Source organism: Dermochelys coriacea, chromosome 3, assembly GCF_009764565.3.
Source record: "Dermochelys coriacea isolate rDerCor1 chromosome 3, rDerCor1.pri.v4, whole genome shotgun sequence".
Classification (NCBI taxonomy): Eukaryota; Metazoa; Chordata; order Testudines; family Dermochelyidae; genus Dermochelys; species Dermochelys coriacea.
The window spans coordinates 43,429,015-43,450,518 of NC_050070.1; the positions used below are offsets into that span (position 1 = coordinate 43,429,015).

General features: G+C 39.1%; 1 protein-coding gene across 1 annotated transcript in view; it reads right to left on the reverse strand.

Moving 5' to 3' along the window:
- Nucleotides 1-21,504, reverse strand: part of CSMD1 (CUB and Sushi multiple domains 1) — a 2,060,919-nt gene that overhangs the window by 1,142,362 nt on the left and 897,053 nt on the right. The window contains 1 exon segment of the mRNA XM_038396611.2: nt 8,899-9,093. Coding sequence (XP_038252539.2) covers nt 8,899-9,093 — 195 coding nt within the window.

The following is a 21,504-nucleotide window of genomic DNA, read 5'->3' on the forward strand; positions in this document are numbered from 1 at the left end:
ATGGTGGACCCAGGTAGAAATGGATAAACTGAGACTGACACTGTCTCAGATACTGCATTGAAGACTTGTATGATTTTTTTTTATTGGTCTTTGGATAATAAGCTAGACGTCTCAAAAGGGCATTGTTCCTTCATAAATTCTCAGTGAATTTATTGATGGCATTAGAGGAAACCGAGGCAGGGAGCATCTACAATGATATGTTTTGCCAGCAGGAGTTGCTATAGGGCACATATATCTTGTGACACAGTCCTTGTCTGAACATTAGCAGGGCTCCACACAGCACAGAGCGTCTTGCAAAATTTCATTTCTCTTTGGTGGCAATGTGTAAAACTCTCCAACTGGTCCCTATCCCAATTTACATTCTGGTCTGAGATTGCTGGCGGGCCAGGTGAGTGGTGTGGGATCCAGGTGTGGAGAGTAGGGTGGGGGATGCCACAGCCTTGCCATGATTGACTTGAGTGGCTCCAGGGTAAAGTTTGCAGAGTGTACGTGGAGCAGCCCCTGGTCAGAATTAATCTCTTTTTACTCCGTTAGAATGTTTTTCTCTTAACTAGGCTAAATTCAGTAGAGCACTCTAGCTTCTAAGCAATGTTTCAACAATAGAAAACTGTTGTCAGCACAGTCTGATCAGCCATTTAAACTGCCTTTATGGAGTGGCCCAAAAATATTTGGACCACACCAGTGAATCTTGCCCCATATAACACTGGATCACACATACTATTCAGATAGCATGGTATCCAAGAGGTACTTTGAAGATGTTACAGAAATTTGTGAGGGCTGGTTTTTTATCTAGGACAGGTCACATTTCTATGATACGGAAGCTGACATGTCATTAAGTGCCTGTCTTAGATAGTAATGTAAAGAGGACTCAGTATCATGATCTTTGAAAAGTGCTGAGGATGTGCAGTAAAAGCTTTGTTATCTGGCATATTGGCAGAATGCGGGGTGCCAGTAAGTCAAAAATTCCAGTTAACTAAGAGGGAGGGAACTTGGGTATGAGAGGGGGGCTCAGGGCGGGGGATTGGGACATGGGTGGGAGTGCGGGGTGTCGGATCTGGGTGAAACTCACCTTGGCCAGCTCCCCGGAAGTGGCAACATGTCTCTGCTGCTCCTAGGTGGAGGCATGGCCAGGTGACTCTGCACACTGCCTCCGTCTGCAGACAACGCTCCCACAGCTCCCATTGGCTGAGGTTTCCGGTTGCATTACTTCCCTTTTAGAGGAGTGTAACTCCATTCACTGAGTTACAGTGGACTTGCACCAACTTTAAATTGGAGAAACCACAATCGTGACTCAAGGCCTGGGGCTTTTTGATTAACTGCATGTGTGCATTCCATGTACCTTGCTACTTAAAGTTGGGATACCTTATTTGTATTATTTTTAATGCTAGAAATTTATGCACTGTTTTTAAGATGTCAAAACAACTGAGTTGAGCTACTAAGTGCAAGAAACAAAAGGAATCCAAGTGAGCAAATTGTAAAGTTGCCAGAAATTGATGGTTTTCTTATCACTGTCACTACATCAAATATGCCCACAACATCTTCAGCTACTAACAACAAAAAAAATCATGGAAAATTTTCAGTGACTATGTTGAAAATGTTTTTAATCCTGATAGCCCCAGGATATTCAAACTTGATAGTGCTCAAGGAAAATGTTCAGAATGAAAATATTAATACCTGCGCAGCAACTGATATCCTAATGACCGATTATTGTAGAATTCAAACTGAGTTGTTTAGAGAAAAAATCTCGGACTTGTCAAAATTTAGTGTGGAAACTAAGTTTGGAAAAGAAACATTTAGTGTAAAACATGGCCCTTGTGGACCTGAGGGACAATTCCCATGTGGCTCGAAGACAATCGATGCTTTTCAGCTTCTAATTATGAAACCATGTTTAAGGCCAGAATCAAACTTAAACACACCTGGTAATGCTATTCTCCTGTGCTAGAGGAAAGTTATTGCTAGCCCTGCTGGCTTTTGGAGGTTTGGAAAATATTTCAGATAACTCAGCATGGATAAATGGAATGAGAGACTGGTAGCATTTATTTCAAAATACAGCAACACATGAAACATCTGTTTCAGAGTAGCAGCCGTGTTAGTCTGTATTTGCAAAAAGAAAAGGAGTACTTGTGGCACCTTAGAGACTAACAAATTTATTAGAGCATAAGCTTTCGTGAGCTACAGCTCACTTCATCGGATGCATTTGGTGGAAAAAACAGAGGAGAGATTTATATACACACACACAGAGAACATGAATACCCACCTGCTGAAGTGAAGAAACAGATTGACAGAGCCAGAAGAGTACCCAGAAGTCACCTACTACAGGACAAGCCTAACAAAGAAAACAACAGAACGCCACTAGCCATCACCTTCAGCCCCCAACTAAAACCTCTCCAACGCATCATCAAGGATCTACAACCTATCCTGAAGGACGACCCATTACTCTCACAGATCTTGGGAGACAGACCAGTCCTTGCTTACAGACAGCCCCCCAATCTGAAGCAAATACTCACCAGCAACCACACACCACACAACAGAACCACTAACCCAGGAACCTATCCTTGCAACAAAGCCCGTTGCCAACTCTGTCCACATATCTATTCAGGGGATACCATCATAGGGCCTAATCACATCAGCCACACTATCAGAGGCTCGTTCACCTGCGCATCTACCAATGTGATATATGCCATCATGTGCCAGCAATGCCCCTCTGCCATGTACATTGGCCAAACTGGACAGTCTCTACGTAAAAGAATGAATGGACACAAATCAGACGTCAAGAATTATAACATTCAAAAACCAGTTGGAGAACACTTCAATCTCTCTGGTCACTCGATCACAGACCTAAGAGTGGCTATACTTCAACAAAAAAGCTTCAAAAACAGACTCCAACAAGAGACTGATGAATTGGAATTAATTTGCAAACTGGATACAATTAACTTAGGCTTGAATAGAGACTGGGAATGGATGAGTCATTACACAAAGTAAAACTATTTCCCCATGGTATTTCTCCCTCCCACCCCACCCCCCACTGTTCCTCTGATATTCTTGTTAACTGCTGGAATTAGCCTACCTTGCTTGTCACCATGAAAGGTTTTCCTCCTTTCCACCCCCACTGCTGCTGGTGATGGCTTATCTTAAGTGATCACTCTCCTTACAGTGTGTATGATAAACCCATTGTTTCATGTTCTCTGTGTGTGTGTATATAAATCTCTCCTCTGTTTTTTCCACCAAATGCATCCGATGAAGTGAGCTGTAGCTCACGAAAGCTTATGCTCTAATAAATTTCTTAGTCTCTAAGGTGCCACAAGTACTCCTTTTCTTTGTACATGAAACATCTGATTGTCATTTCAAAGCTTGCTTAATATACGATCACTGGTGCTTTCATAGTACTGTTGAAGATCTTGAATAAAAATAAGAGAAGAGGTCAGTTACTAGAGGTCCTCGATCGTATCATTAATGTCACCCTAACTTTATTTTTGTCTAATTTTACATTTAGAGGCCATAGAGAGGTTATTAGTGAAGGAAACAGTGGCAACTTTGTCTACTGTTGACCTATTGATCAAAAATGATCTTGCTCTTGAAGAACTCATAAGAAAGCCAAGAGATTGACAATGTATCTCAGGCCAGAAATTCAAAATGAGATAATGCAGTTGCTATCAGGCAAGGTTACAGAAAGTATTGTTAATGCCATTAAGAATATTCCACTTTCCCCAAAGATAATGACATGACTCAGGACTTATCTAAAGTAGACCAATTAAACCAATTTTTTCTTTGGTAAAATACAAAAAACCAAAAAAGACAATACTGCCAAAATATTAACAAGAGTTTTCTAGGGTTTCATGAAGTAAGTGGTCAATCAGGTGCTAATCCTTGAAAATAATATTATTAAGTGTATTGAAGACAGAAATCTAGAAAAATCAGAAGTACAAGGATAGGGATTCAATGATGTTGCAATTATGAATGAAATCTATTCAGTTGTACAAGCAAACATTGCCAGAAACAACTGAACACAAGGTGTGTACTGTGCTGCACACAATCTTAATCTAGTGTTAATAATTCAGCAGACACAATCACAGAACTTAAAAATTTATGATTTTGTTGAGCGATTATATACTATTTTATCCAGTTTTCCTAATATTTGCTCTGCATGCATGAATGCTGTTTCTAATATCCCTGTCACTGTATCCACTGTTGAATGTTCTTTTTCAATGCGGAAATTGATTAAAAACTATCCTTTCACTAAAAGGAAGCAAGAACAGTTATCAGGACCTAACAGTTCTTTCAGTAGAAAATGAATAAGCAAGAAAAGTTGATATATCTAGAACAACTGATCTATTTGCTGACCAAAAAGGTAGAAAACAATGGTTTTAGTTAAATTGTGCATAAGTGTGTAAATGGAACTTTTCTTTGTATAGATTGCTTGCATGTTGTGTATGTATTTATGGGTAAGATGCGTATGCTATTATTTTCCAAGATGGCAAAAATAAGCAAAATTTTAGTTTTCAGAAACAGGAAGGAGGCCCCTTTGGTCAATTGTTTATTATTTTTCTTTACATAGCCCTCAAACATGTTCTGGATGCTTTATAGAACAAATGAGAGATTTTTGATGTGACCAGGATAACACCTATTAGGGAGGAAATAGGGAAGGAAGGAAGGATTGAGGAGATCACATGGCTATTCACAGTTTAGATAAGTGAATCATGTGACCTGACACATATAGATGAGAACTTATACTAGTATTTTAATATCTGGCAGGTTCTGCAGAAATAGACATAGTTAGTTTCCAAAAACTTGCCATCTCTGACCCAGGGACAATTCTAGTCATATTTTTCTTCCCATTCAGACCCTTCCACTCAATGGGGGGGAAAGTATTTAGCTCTGAACCTCGATCAGACCTTTTACATGACAACTACTTTCCCCTACTATTAACTAAAGATAAACTACTTTTGTTATCTTTGTATTCATTATTGAATCACTTCCACCTCCTTAATTTTTCACTCATCTCTATACATTGAGCATCTTCTTGATTAAATACTTTTCCCATCTGTATATTCCAATCACCCCCTTTCCTTCTGGAACATGATTATTTACTTATTTGATCCCTTTTGCCCTTCCTGGCACATAGCTGCCTATATCTTTAGTTTACCTCTTATTTTATGTACTTTTTATTCTTCCTCCAATAATTATGTTTCCTTAGACAATAATTCCCTACATGTACTTTTCTCCACCTTGGTTATTTTCATAGTCTGAGGGAAAGCCTACAAATGTAAGCTCACTAACCCAATTTGTATTCCTAGTGTCAGCTTCAGAAAAATCTAGACTCATACAAATATAATCAACTAGAGATTCTGAAAAAAATATACTAGGTCCTTTTTAGAAGTAGTGACAAATAAATCCACAGCTATTATAGTTACTGAAGTAAACGATACTGCATTTTTAAAACTTAGGAAGATGGACTTTACTGTTTCACACTCGAGCTTGAATAAATCCTTCTGGTTCACACAGCATATACAAAAGTTTTCCTTTCACGCAGATCAGATATTTATCTCAAACTGTACATTTGTAAATTGTTCATTCCCCCCCACCCCGAACAAAAAAGTGAGCACTTTTGGGGCATGAAAAAGGGGCTACTGGTTATTTTGTGGGCTTTTATTTGAGGCCTTATCACCCAAATGTAGGCTTGTAGAAGGTGAAGACTGTAGTTTGGAAGGGGAAAGAGAGAAATGAGATATAACATGTATACATTTTTCATTAAATACATGCACAGGGTTGGAGATGGTGGAGGAAGAGAGCAATGGAGAGAAGGGTTGGGGTGAGTTGAGATGTGTGCTGAGTCAGGAAGTGGAGGAAGATGCGAAGTGAAGTATAAGAAGTGCAATACATGTGGCATTGATGATACAAATAGGATGGAAATAAGCACAATATAAGCTTTTAATAAAAAAACTAGGTACCCCATTTTATACAGTTTTGATGTTCTGCATTCAAAAATGTAATGTGAGCTAAGTAAGCATAGGATAGGTATCTTGCCCTTAAACAGGCACCTCCGTGAACCATCACCTTTATAAAACTATAGTAGTAGGCAACATTATTGCAGAACTATTATACATATGAATATCACATGTTGCAGTGTTTTGCACCATCACTGTAGAACACTATCATACCTTTAACAAGGACATTCTGAACTCTGAACAGAGGGATCAGGGTGTTACTGATCAGAGGTACAGGAAACAATGCTACAAGAGCTGCATCAGGCATATGTGCCACGGCAGCAAGTTGAAAAAGCCAAATGAAGAGAATGGCAGTAGTGATGGAGGTATGCTAGGGGGTGAGAGAGAGAGAGAGAGAGAGAGAGAGAGAGAGAGAGAGAGAGAGCGACCTTTGGGGGTGAGAGAGATCTTTGACCTATATGAGCAAAAATAGAAGAGTAGAAGAAATGAAGAGATTTGGAGGCACACAACTAAAAGATTTGACCCTGCCAGCTAAATTCTGCAACATCAGCCCTACATCACCTAGATATCAAGTTCTCCTATGGCAGGGGATTACTCAACTGGCCAACTTTAAGGCTTTTTTGTGCTGTGTACTGTAGTCAGGCCTTTATGTTTGTGTTTTTTTTTAAATGGATTTAATGTCAATGCAGAAGAAGAAAACTATTTTGTGTGAATAGCTATCCAAGCGTTCCCCTCCATCTTTTTGTGTATGTAAACTGCCCAGTTAACCAGTTCAGTAGTAAAAAAGAAATATCCATGACTACTCTGACTTACCTTATGAAAACACATGGACAATTTTTAGCAGTGCTTCAACTTTTTGGCATGTGCCTGCTAACTCTCTCTTTTTCAGTTGTTTTCTAGCCTGCTGGCAAAGTGGTTTCCATTAAAAAGGAAGTCTATCTAAAAACAATTTTTCTCATTGAACTATTATATTGCAGTGCCAGGAAAATATGCTGTAGTCCAATTAACTTAAAATATATTTTTATGGCAGTGTAGCTAAGCTACCTCAAAACTACACAGTAGATAGACTTTCACGATGATGCCAGAATTCCTTGATTGACATCATAGAATCTGCTCTGCAATTCTATTCCATGAAGCATCACTTGAGCACTATACTTTTAGTGATGTTGTTTGAAGCCTGCCACAACTGTTCAGAAAAGTGAATAGTCAACGAAATACAAGATCGAGTCCTTTTTTAAATTTCCCCAGCCTGAGTCATGTATCTCTATTAGAAATGCCACTTTGTTCAACAAGTACATAATTACTTGACAACAGTTGCTAATGCATCTGAAAATATTAAGGAAAGTAATTGCAAAATTAGCAGAACATGGAATTTAAAATGCAGCAATCCAATGTCTCTACTTATACAATTCAGTGTATCTTTTGAATAATTTCTCTGAGGGGTGGGGGAAAAGATCACTCCATTACAGAGGGTCCATGCAAGGCTCTGCACTTCACTTAGTCCTTGCACTGCTTTAGAGAGGCTTTTAGGGCTTCATCTGACTCTTCTTCAAAGGGGTGAATTCCATGGTCTGGTTCACTTAACTACAGAAGGTGTACTTAATTTCATTCCAGTTTTTAAAATAGTCAGTTCCACTGATATTCCCTATACCTAAAATTGTAAATACTGCTAGAATTAGTAATTTTTCCTCAAACAGAAGGTATTTGAGAGCACCCTGTAGAGTATCAAAAAGAAAAGTGTTTTCAGATTGATGCTCAGTTAAAGGGACACCATTAACTTAAAGTTCAGACAGAAGTGTAAATTTTACCAACTATTATTACAGAAAAAGATTACTACAATTGAAAGATTTGAAAAAAAAGTCACATTTTCTCCTTGTTTTCAATTTAAGAAAATATATGTTGTTCCCTTGCTCCTCCAAACTGAATATACATTCAGTGGATATGGTTGAAATTTTTGTGAGATTTGTCTTTATTATTAACTTAATAATTGGGATGTTTTCTTTTTTTGTAAATTTCACTATTTAAAGTACTTCTATATAGATTAATAAAGCTTTCAATCAAAGATACTCTTGACAGAAAGTATTAGAGATGGGATTGGATTAAGAATTTGGGCTACTCTGGTCCAAATATAGTGGAAGTATAAAAAACAAAAAGTCAGTACCTGCCAGCCATTTCTACACTATGCCAAATGTTGGCAATCACCACTTTAATTGTGACCACTATCTGTGGTACTCATACAGAGTGAGCAAATAATTTTTTTTTTAATTTTCTCTCTCATCAAACTGAAAGACATTCATGATGGAGGGAGGGTGTATCGAACGACATATTGTTTAACTCAAAACAAGTTTCCCTTTTTTTCTTGTTGATTGCTTTGTTTCATTTTGAGGTGGTTTATACCCTCATTTTAAAATAAAATTAGCTAAATTTCTAAATGAAATGTTATTCTGAAACAAAAAGTCATAAGATTTAAATTCAGAAATACTGAAACTAAACAGTCTAGTTTAAAAAAAAAATCTAGCAAAAACTATTCACCAGTTTTGATCTGTATTCATGAATATGTTCGGCTGCATTTTTTGATAAATAAACTATTAATTTACATATTTTTTGCCCAGATTCACTTATATCACTGTAATATCTGAGCACCTCACGGTCTTTAATGTATTTATCCACACCAAACCCTCAGAGGTAGGGAAGTACTATGAATCCCAATTTATACAGGGCTACATTTCCACCATTACACAGGTTTATATTTTAGATAAAACATTATAGTTTAATGACATTAAGAAAAATAACTGTCAGTTAACACAGAACTATTGAATTCAACAAACTACTTTAGCGTTACCTATAACCATCCTAAAATAAAACAAAATTCTATTTAATCACTATCTTAGTATTTTGTATTTATATTAATGCATATAGGTATTTGTTTTTTCCATTAATTCACATTTTGTACCTCTGCAAAATGGAGCTGGAAAATCCCATGATGCACCATTTCCAGGACTCACAATACATGTTAACATCGCATGGCCCTCCAGGATGTAGCCTGAGATACAGCTATATCTAATTTTGTCTCCGATATTAAACCTTGATCCATGAAGTACTCCTTTAGCTATTTCTCCTGGGTTTCCACAAGTGTGGCTAGGTAGAACTGTTGAAATAAAAAGAACAAAAAAAAAAAGGTACAGTTAAATCTTACATGAAAATAGATAATACATATTACGTTTCAGAGTAGCAGCCGTGTTAGTCTGTATTCACAAAAAGAAAAAGGAGTACTTGTGGCACCTTAGAGACTAACAAATTTATTTGAGCATAAGCTTTCATGAGCTACAGCTCACTTCATCGGATGCATTTGGTGGAAAAACCAAATGCATCTGATGAAGTGAGCTGTAGCTCACGAAAGCTTATGCTCTAATAAATTTGTTAGTCTCTAAGGTGCCACAAGTACTCCTTTTCTTTTTACATATTACATTATAAGTAACATATAATCCTTACTGAATCACTGTTAAACACTATTATTTTTTTCTACTTTGATTTCTAATATAAAAAACCTGTAATTAGATCGTAGAACGCATTTTCACAAGAGGTATGATTTACTATGGATTTCACAACTGCATTTCAAACTCAATCCTTGGATTTAGCATTCTCTCAATAAGTTCTTCACACGTCCATTGACTCACACAGACAAACAATAAAATACTGTATAAATCAAGCTAATTCTCCCACAAACTGGGACAGAATATTTTTAATTACTCCAGACACTGTCAAATAAATAGTCAGGTGATGACACAATAGAGACAATATTCCATATATTAGAAGATCTCTTATTTTTTAAGAAATAGCCTGCTCAGTCTTGTTGACATCAATCTAGGAGTAGACAGAAAATGGGGAAATGACTAAAAAATTGATGTTAAACTGGGGAGAATGGACAGAATTCTTATTTTTTTTTGCCAAAAAATCTCTACCATTTGAAAGCATTCCTTTTTTGATGCAGATTGTTTAAACTACACATCTATTTTAGTAATTAATCCATCAACCTACAAAACAAGACCACTGGTTTGGTGACCTAGCAATGGTCTCTATTGATATGTCTGTTGTTTTAGCAACAAGGACATAGGACCGGAACGGTCCTCCTGCGTCTAGTCCAATCCCCTGCTATCAGCGTCAATCTCAAAACAATATAGCTGAAATTGTTTAAAATATTTAGTGTTGGAATTCTGTGTTTATATTTGACAGCTGTATCCAATGGAATATCCATGCAAATGTATGAAACATCAGAGTACATGAGGTAAATGCATTCAGCAGAAAAGTAGAAGAAAGGAATGGTTTTGTCTAATTCATGCTCAGCTTCCAAATCTGTGTGTGGTGGTGGGAAAATCATTAAACCTCTCTGTTCAGTTTCCCCACTTGCAAAATAAAGAACCTCACAGAGGTGTTGAGAGGATTAATTAGTTAATATTTGTACAGCACTTTGGAGACATAAAGCACTACATCAATGCTAATTATGTCCCACTGCATTAGACAAGTGCATTTGCTGGATGCATATCCCAAGTTGTTCATCAGTATAGCCCTTAGCAGCATTATATTGAAATGGTCATAATTACATTTAACTCAAAAACCCATCAACATATAGAAAACAAGTTCAGATCATAGGTTTAAACTTTAAAGAATGCATTGATTTCTAAAACATTAAAATACTACTACTTTGCACTTATGCAGTTCTTTTCACCGGAGGCTCTCAAAGCACTGTACAAACATTAAATGTGGTAATTAAGTCATGCAACACTTTGTTGAGATAGGCAAATATTCCGCTTATTTTATAGATAGGTAGGTAAACTAAACTACAAAGGGGTTATATGATTTTCTAAAAGCAGTGCAAGGCTGGGAATAAAAATCAGTTGCAAGGCTGGGAATAAAACCTCCTGTCTCCTGCTTGAACCAATATGTCACACTAAGGTTATGTGCAACCAGAAAAGCTACAAACTTAATTGTTTCCAGAATGAAGACCACACTTACAGAAAACAACCAGAAGATGCCTTCATATACGCTAATTTCATAGTATCACAGGACTGGAAGGGACCTTGAGAGATCATCTAGACCAGCCCTGACAGGTGTTTCTCTAACCTGCTCTTAAAAATCATTTGTGATGGAGATTCCACAACCTCTCTAGGTAATTTATTCTACTGCTTAACTACTTTGACTGTTAGGAAGTTTTTCCTAATGTCCAACCTAAACTACCACTGCTGCAATTGAAGCCCATTGCTTCTTGTCCTATCCTCAGAAGTTACAGTGAACATTTTTTCTCCCTCCTCCTTGTAACAACCTTTCATGTACTTGAAACTGTTATCATGTCCCTCTCAGTCTTCTCTTCTCCACACTAAACAAACCCTATTTTTTCAATATTCTCTGAGTTCATGTTTTCTAGATATTTAATTTTTTTTTTTGCTCTTCTCTGGACTTTCTCCAATTTGTCCACATCTTTTCTGAACTGGACACAATACTACAGTTGAGGCCTAATCAGTGCAAAGTAGAGAGGAACAATTACTTTCTGTGTCTTGCTTACAACACTCCTGCTTATATATCCCGGAATGATGGGTGGTGGTTGTTTTTTGCAACAGCGTACACTGTTGACTCCCATTTAGCTTGTCATCCACTATGACCCCCAGATTCCTTTCTGTGGTACTCCTTCCTAGGCATTCATTTCCCGTTTTGTAGGTGTGCAGCTGACTGTTCCTTTCAAAGTGAAGTATTTTGCATTTGTCCTTTATTGAATTTCTTCCTATTTGCTTCAGACCATTTCTCCAGATAGGATAAAAATTCAAAACAATCCTCCCAAGCACTTGCAATCCCTCCCAGCTTGATATACTCCACAAACTTTATATGTGCACTCTCTGCCATTATCTAAATCACTGATGAAGATATTGAACAGAACCAGTCTCAGAACTGATCCCTATGGGACCCCACTTGATATGCCCTTCCACCTGGATCTGAACTGCTGATGATTATTCTCTGGGAACAGTTTTCCAATCAATCAGTTATTCATCCCTCTTTTAGTCTCCATTGAGGTTGTATTTCTCTAGTTTGTTTATGAGAAGGTCATGCAAGACAGTACCAAAAGCCTTACTATAGTCAAGATATACTACACCTACCACTTCCCTCCATCCACAAGGCTTCAGAGTAGCAGCCGTGTTAGTCTGTATCCACAAAAAGAACAGGAATATTTGTGGCACCTTAGAGACTAACAAATTTATTTGAGCATAAGCTTTCATGGGCTATAACCCACTTCATCAGATGCATGCAGTGGAAAATACAGTAGGACTATTTTATATACACAGAGAATATGAAACAATGGTTGTTACCATGCACACTATAACGAGAGTGATCAGTTAAGGTGAACTATTACCAGCAGGAGAGAAAAAAAAACCTTTTGTAGTGATAATCAAGATGGGCTATTTCCAGCAGTTGACAAGAACGCGTGCGGTCAAAGAAAGATATTAGGTCAGATTGGCATGATTTGTTCTTGACAAATCCATGCTGACTGTTACTTATCACCTTATTATGTTCTAGGTGGTTGCAAACTGATTGCTTAATTATCTGTTCCATTATCTTTCTGGTTACTGAAGTTACACTGATGGTCTGTAATTCTCTGGGTTGTCCTTATTCACTTTTTTATAGATGGGAAAATATAGTGTCATTTTCCAATCCTCTGGAATCTGCCCTGTCCTTTTGAGATAATCTCTAATGGCTCAGGAGCCTCAGTAAACTCCTTAAGTATCCCAAGATTATTTAATCAGACCCTGGTGACTTGAAGACATCTAAGTAATTTTTAGTTGTTCTTTCCCTATTTAGGACTCAGATCCTACCTCATTGTCACGGGTATTCACTACGTTAGATGTCTAACCGCTGCTAACATTTCTGGTGAAAAATGAACCAAAAAAATTCATAGATTTTGTGATGTTTGTTTAGATTGCACTTATGTATGGTAAGGAAAGTCATATATTTAATTACACGTAGAAAACTGTAATCACTAAAAGTGATGTATTTCACATAAATACAAGTTGAGGTCATTTTACAAGCTTAGAGTAATTGACTGTGAATATAAACATTATAATGCATTACCACTCAGACTCATTTGTAAATTGGGTATAAAACGCATTATACGTTAACGAGTAATTCTATAGCTTTTCAAGTTAAGAGAGTTATACTGACAAAGATAACGATTTTAGCAATGATTTTTTTAGAAAATGGTTAGGGAAAACGAGAGCTGTCTTTGATCGTGCAAGACAGAACAGGTCAAACTTAAGCAGTCCCTTTGTTTATTTCTCAGGACTTTTATTACATGGCTTGGATTCAGATTTATTACATGGCTTTGTAGCAAGAGCCTACCTGTTATTTTTCAAGTGCAATTCTTAATACACAGAGTACTATAAAGGTTGAAAAAAAAATGGGCATATTTAGTCCACAGAAGAGAACACTCAGGATGTGATATGATAACAGTTTTGAAATATGTAAGTTTATTGTAAAGAGGACTGATCAATTGTTCTCTATGTCCAAGGGTCCAACAAGAGGCAATTAGCTCCATTTGCAGCAAGAGAGATTTAGGTTAGATATTGAGAAAAACTTTCTAATATAAGGACAGTTAGACACTGGATTAGGTTACCAAGGGAGATTGTTGAATCCCTGTCGTTCGAACAGGTTAGACAGACACCTGTCAGGGATGATCTAGCTGTACTTGGTCCTCTGTCAACACAGGGGGCTGGACGAGATGACCTCTCGAGGTTCCTTCCAGTGCTACATTTCTATGATTCCATAATCTGATACAGTTTCAACATAGATCAATTTCTGTAGTACTGTTCATACAACTCAGTTTCTAGCACAGTTTTAAAGAATGGGTGTGCTATCTAAAAGTACATTTATCATAGGTATCTTGTTTTCTTACAAACTGCATTCTCAAGTAATAAGGTATCATAGCCAGTCTAAGGGTTATTTACACACCTGCCAAATATATAATGGCTAGCACTAGCTAACACCTGTCAAGATCATACTGCACCAACTCCACCTGCTCTCCATGTAGAAAAGCTATTCTAAGGATGGCTTTTGTCAGACTGTGGAGTTTTCCTAACTCTGCATCTGTGAAGAACTACTAGAAATAATGGGGCCTGATTCCTTGAGGATGGCACATATTTTGCAAAAACCTCTTGAAAATAGTACAAGATGAGTGATCTGAGAATGACAGTCAAGCTCAATAAAATATGTAATAGTTCACAAGATGCCACTGCTTGTCAAGATGAAGAATTGGATTACATTATTTATGATCTTCCTAAAAATGTCAGCAAAGTAAATTTAAATAGTTGCACAGATCCATCTACACAATTTTTACTGTTTTGAGGTGTGCACATAAAATGTATTACGCCTCTGAAGCTTCATAAAAAATATGTAACACAGTGGTACCATTGATTATTTAAATTCCAGCTGATCAAAGCTATCATATGCAAAGGCCAGAGATCTACCTTAAGGTTTGACTTCAGCAGATAAGGGAGGTGGATAGAAGTTCCTCAAGAAAAGGTCATTCACCTGCTGTGTTAATAAGGTCTACAGAAGAAATGCTGTTTCCTATACAATTTACCAACTGTGCAGCCACTCACATGTAGAGCTTATAAACTCGGCAGGCTCCTGGATCCTCATTTATGAAAGCCCTTAATTATCTGAAGTTATTTAGTATCCACTGTGACACTGAGGACAGTCAAGGTAGTACTACACTGAAGATAAAGGCTTTTAGAAACTGAGCTGACCTATTATTGTTCTTGAGAAACTTTTCCTATATTTGACTTACTGCATAGAACTGTGTATCTTTTGGATGAAAGTCAATAGATAGAGCCTATGTGGTTAAAGCATCAGAATAATACTGGTGTTTAATAAGCAGAAATATAGTTAAATTTGTTGGCCAAAGTGTAGCCCAAGGAGTTCTACAGTCCCATCTCCTGGGACCATCTTCAGTTTTAGGATTGGGGCATTGCCCAGGTAGACTACAGGCCTCAGTTCAGAGCAAAATGGGGCATTGCATGCTGGGACCCATTGTCTCTAGAAACCACATTGCCATGTGAAGAAAGCTGTTCTTTGTTCCATTTTTGTGCACCCCAAAAGCTCCTATCAAGTTGTCATTGTGACCCCTGCATGGACAAAGTTTGGGCTCCCCGAGTTGTAAAACATTAGCTATCACTCTACTTATGCTCACAGAAAATTTGTTCAGTACAACTATGTAAACACATATCGTAACAATTCATTGAGTTAATTAGGATGTCATATCAATCGTTTAACCCAACCTTTTAAAATCATTAAATGCAAGTTATACTAAAACCCTTTCCAAGGAAAAAGAGAAAAATACAATGTTAAAATAGAGCATTAATACTCATTAATGTAAAGACTACACCACATAAGGTCTGCAAAAATTTAGCTGAGGACTGGCAGCATTTTTTAAGAGTGCATACAATAAATGAAACTTCATTAACTACATTTATTTGCAAACTAGGTCTTTGATGGCCTGTGTCAGACTGTTTACATTTTGCCTTTTTGATATTCTCTCTGAAGCTTAAGAAAACAAAACTCCAAGTATATGCACTATGTAAACCATTACAAACATGAACTAACAGAATCTTAAATGTGTTAGTTTGTTCCCTGCCTGGAGATGAACTCTATGCTTTCGTTGCTGGGGATTTTCTTACATTTAAAAATCTGTGTTTACTGTTTCTGAGGATTGCCTTTAAATCTTTTACAATCTTTTACTAGATCCACTTAGTTTCTTTACCAACTACTTGAGAATAGTGGTCACATATTCCGCATAACACAAGAATTACAAACAGACACCAACATGGATTATGGCATATTGAAATCACAGTATACATCATGGCTTCTTGTAATGAACACAATCAACTGCCGTGATTCTAATCTATATATGTTCTACTGCTTTCATCACTGTAATATCTGAGCATCTTCCACTTGTCCATTAAGCAATGTGATTCCACATCTGTCACATGTTGTTTGTTCTCACAACCTTTCCTCAGGGGTAGAAGTGAGTGAGGTGGAGTGTTTGGTTTTGATAATGTTTTAGGGTTTTTTTTTACATATTGTTATGTATTTATGTCAGAAAAGGCAATAGTCAAAGAAATATACCTTTCACTTGAAAAGGAAGGCAGTGAGTTTTGAGATAGACCAAGTGTCATTAACTTTAAATGGGAATTGGGCATCTAAATGCATTAAAAAGGACTTTGAGAAGCTACAAAACCAATTGCTTGACTGCTGCTGAATATATCAGGAGTCCAGGAGAGCTGGCTGTATTTTAAAGAATCCTTATTGAGGTTATAGGGACAAACTATCCCGATGTGTAGAAAGAATAGTAAATAAGGCAGGCGACCAGCTTGGTTTAACAGTGAAATCCTTGCTGCTCTTAAACACAAAAAAGAAGCTTACAAGAAGTGGAGGATTGGACAAATGACCAGGGAAGAGTATAAAATATTGCTCAGGCATGCAGGAGTGAAATCAGGAGGGCCAAATCACACTCAGAGTTGCACCTAGCAAGATATGTTAAGAGTAACAATAAGGGTTTCTTCAGGTATGTTATCAACAAAAAGAAAGTCAAGGAAAGTGTGGGCCCCTTACTGAATGAGGGAGGAACCTAGTGACAGAGGATGTGGAAAAAGCTAATGTACTCAATGCTTTTTTTGTCTCTGTCTACACAAACAAGGTCAGCTCCCAGACTACTGCACTGGGCAGCACAGCATGTGGAGGAGGTGACCAGCCCTCTGTGGAGAAAGAAGTGGTTCAGGACTATTTAGAAAAGCTGGACGAGCACAAGTCCATGGGGCCAGATGCACTGCGTCCGAGAGTGCTAAAGAAGTTGGCGGATGTGATTGCAGAGCCATTGGCCATTATCTTTGAAAACTCTTGATGATCAGGGGAGATCCCGGACAACTGGAAAAAGGCTAATGTAGTGCCCATCTTTAAAAAAAAGGGAAGGAGGAGGGTCTGGTGAATGACAGACCAATCAGCCTCACATCAGTCCCTGAAAAATCATGGAGCAGATCCTCAAGGAATCAATTCTGAAGCACTTAGAGGAGAGGAAAGTGATCAGGAACAGTTAGCATGGATTCACCATGGGCAAGTCATACCTAACTAATCTAATTGCCTTCTATGACAAGATAACTGGCTCTGTGGATGAGGGGAAAGCAGTGGACGTGTTATTCCTTGACTTTAGCAAAGCTTTTGACACTGTCTCCTACAGTATTCTTGCCAGTAAGTTAAAGAAGTATGGGCTGGATGAATGGACTATAAGGTAGATAGAAAGCTGGCTAGATTGTCGGGCTCAACGGGTAGTGATCAATGGCTCCATATCTAGTTGGCAGCCAGTATTAAGCCGAGTGCCCCAAGGGTCGGTCCTGGGGCCGGTTTTGTTCAATATCTTCCTTAATGATCTGGAAGATGGTGTGGATTGCACCCTCAGCAAGTTTGCAGATGACACTAAACTGGGAGGAGAGGTAGATACAATGGAGGGTAGGGATAGGATACAGAGGGCCCTAGACAAATTAGAGGATTGGGCCAAAAGAAATCTGCTGAGGTTTAACAAGGACAAGTGCAGAGACCTGCACTTAGGGCAGAAGAATCCCATGCACCGTTACAGACTAGGTACCGAATGGCTAGGCAGCAGTTCTGCAGAAAAGGACCTAAGGGATAAAGTGGACGAGAAGCTGGATATGATTCAACAGTGTGCCGTTGTTGCCAAGAAGGCCAATGGCATTTTGGGCTGTATAAGTAGGGTCATTGCCAGCAGATCAAGGGACGTGCTCAATCCCTTCTATTCGACATTGGTGAGGCCTCATCTGGAGTACTGTGTCCAGTTTTGGGCCCCACACTACAAGAAGGATGTGAAAAAATTGGAAATCATCCAACGGAGGGCAACAAAAATGATTAGGGAACTGGAACACATGACTTATAGGAAAGGCTGAGGGAACTGGGATTGTTCAGTCTGCAGAAGAGAAGAATGAGGGGGGATTTGATAGCTGCTTTCAACTACCTGAAAGGGGGTTCCAAAGAGGATGGATCTAGACTGCTCTCAGTGGTAGCAGATGACAGAATGAGGAGTAATGGTCTCAATTTGCAGTGTGGGGGGTGTTAGGTTGGATATTAGGAAAAACATTTTCAGTAGGAGGGTGGTGAAACACTGGAATGCATTACCTAGGGAGGTAGTGGAATCTCCTTCTCAGAGGTTTTTAAGGTCAGGCTTGACAAAGCCCTGGCTGGGATGATTTAGTTGGGGATTGGTCCTGCTTTGAGCAGGGGGTTAGACTAGATGACCTCCGGAGGTCCCTTCCTACCCTATGAATTCTATGATTCTATGATACGAGGTATATTCTGAGTCTGAAAATGATTTCAGTGGCATGTGGTGTAACATATCCGGCTACGCAGATGTCATGACCATCAGCTACACTATGTTCATGAAACACTGGGGACACAGTCCAGAAGACCCCAAAAATGGAAGCTTCTACCTCCAAGTAGGAGCACCTAGGTTTTATCATCTGTAAGATGGCCAGCAGAGACATATGTTGCAGTCAGTACATCTCAGCAACAACACAGAAGGTAGACCAGCAACAAATGAACAAAGATGGTCATACCTATTGAAGGAAGCGAGTTGCGGGGGCCTAGGAATTTGTCGGGGGAAGGGGAGTTATCCCGTGCAGGGCTGTTATCCCAATACTTTCTTCCCTCTACATAATTATTATGTAGAGCAACCATTCTCTGCTTTTTCTCCTCAGTGATTTCTGTAGCTCCATGAGGTAGCTTTATTCTATATCTGCTCCTCTGCTGCTGTCACTGTAAAGATAAAGTAAGGAAGCTTTCCTGAACTCAAGCTGCTGAATAGGCTGTCTCATTTGTGCTGTGTAATAGCATGGCACCCACTGTTGACATTCCTGCATGTACCCCAGAGCTTGACAGTTCTGCAGTCAGCCATTTTGTAGGTTCAGTCACTGCCAGCTGAAAAATCAAACTTCACATAGCTTGGAATGATCTTTGGCCTTTGTGAGAAAAGACCAGACAGCTTCATAATTGCAGTTTAATTAGAACGGGAGGATCGGACAGAGAGTGAGTGAATAGTAACTTTGTTTTTAGGTGCCCCTACCATATTGTCGTTTTGGCTGGAAATGTTTTGAGATAATGAGTAGTTTTGGGATTTTAGGATAATTAGTAACCCAGTACATCTTATTAAGCTGACGCACTAGGAGTCACTACAGGTTATGTCAGTGGTCCCCAAACTTTTGAGAGTCACGCCCCTCCCCCCCTTACCGCTGTCCATGTCCCTCCCCACTCCCCGGAGCTTGGGCCCAGAGTGGGGCCACAGCTCAGGGGATGTGGACAGGAGTAAGGGGGCCGAGGCTAGGGCTGCAGCTGGGAGTGGGTCTTGGGCTGGGAGTGGGCCAGGAATGGAGCTGTGACTCAATGGAGCTCTCGATGAGAGGATGATATCTCTCTGCCAAAGGGCTTCATTGGTGAGTTTTTACATTTCTGAGAAGCCCAATTCTTGCCCTGCAGATTTTCCCACAGAAGTGAAGGTGTAATCTTGGAGGAGACATAGTTGTTGTCTGAAGTGTTGTGCCCTTTCTTTCTTCCTTTGTTGCTTCTCTGTCTCATGAGCACATCTGTTCTCCTCAAAGTGAGCTGTGGCTTGGTGTATGGTGTGGTGCCACTATGTTCTGTTCCACGCCAAGTCCTCCCAGTTTGTTGGAGTGATGCCTCCCTTTTTAAGATGTACTTTCAGTGTGTCTTTGAAATGACCTGCGCTTCTATACTACTGATGTTGGCCACAAAGAGAATGCTGATGTTAGTGCGCCGGTCTTTCCAGCTGATCCTGAGAATGCTCCTGAGGCAGAACTGCTGGAACCACTCCAGCTGCTTGAAATGTTGTCTGTAGGTTACCCAGGTCTTATACCCATAGAGAAGGGGACAATGGATGACAACTGCCTTGTAAACCAAGATCTTGGTACCTGTTTGTAGATCCTTATAATTGAAGACGCATTTGAGTAGTCTTCCAAAAGATGTGCTGGCACAGGAGATCCTGTATTCAATTCAATGGAAGACCTTTTATTGGTAATTTGTATTATCATAGACCCTAGGAGCCTTCTTTTTAATAAAGTGAGACATCAGAATTCAAAGGAGACAGAAAAAATGATGAGGTTATACCCTGCAGTACTGTCAGTGTCTGTGAAGACCTATCCGACACTATGGACACAATCATGGCTTTTTGCAGAAAAATATGCCAGACAGACAAAAAAAAAAAATCACATTAAACACCATCAACCTGAGAAGCACAGATCTCCCAGCTGATTATTCCATTGGGGCAGGACTTAGGTTTGCAAAGGAAAAAGAGTCATGGCCAGTGTTCCCTCTATTTTTTTCCATCCATGTGCAGAATTAATTGTGTAACATGCACCATATCGAGATAATGTGCAGATGTGCACCACCAGTAGAAACAAAAATACTAGATATAATGTATCTTTTTAAAAAAGTTACCAGAGGGATAATTACTCCAGCCAGGACAAGTTAGGCATTTTAGAACTCACTAAACAACGAACAAAGAATTAAATTTAAGCGTAAGAGAGAAATTAAAATTATGAAATGCATAGACCAGTCAAAAAACTAAAATGACACTTTGAAAGAAGTATCAAGTAACAACAATAATAATACAAGTGTGTGTTGGTAGGTGAGTATGACAGAGACAGTGTGTGTGTGTGTGTGTGTGTGTGTGTGTGTGTGTGTGTGTGTGTGTGAGTGAGAGAGAGAGAGAGAGAGAGATGCTCCCCTTTAAGTACACTGCCCTTTTAAGTAGATCGGCACTCAGCAGTCTGAAGCCTTTTTGTTCTGACACAACTGCTGCCAGCAAGCTCCCTCCATCCTGAGTTCTGTCCTGAGCCCTGTTGTGTGTCCTGCCCCCCGCTCTGTGGAGATGGGGTACAGGGGTGGGGGGAGGGGACACCCTGACATCTGTGCTCCTCCCCCCCACTCCCTACTCTGCACAGCAAGCAGGAGGCTCCTGGGAGCAGGTGGCCAGGGGCTCCAAGGCATAGAGCAGGAACAGCAAGGCAGGGGGGAGGGACACCTGAAGTGCACAACACTTGATAGCCTGCTGGGTGGCTGCCCAGCCACAGAGCTTAGAGGGAACTTAGGTCATGGCCCAATTATACAGAGGCCCAGAGATCTACAGGGATTTATTGGGACACCTTGTGGTATCATGTATAGAAAACCTGGGGCCAGCCTCTGTGTTCTTGCCCAGCCCCATCTCCTTGAGGACAGCAGGATAACATGAGGGCTAAATCTAGGAGTGACAAATATTCCCTGTATTTTATAATTAGTGAATTGCATCATGCAGATTCATAGACCTCACCTAAAATGGTATGAGGTATTTTAACTCATGATTTGCCAGTGTTAGATCTTAATAAGTTTAGGTGAATGCTGCAAAAAACATGTTAATGATTTTTAAACAAATTCACCCATCTTGCTTCATAGTCTCTTTCTG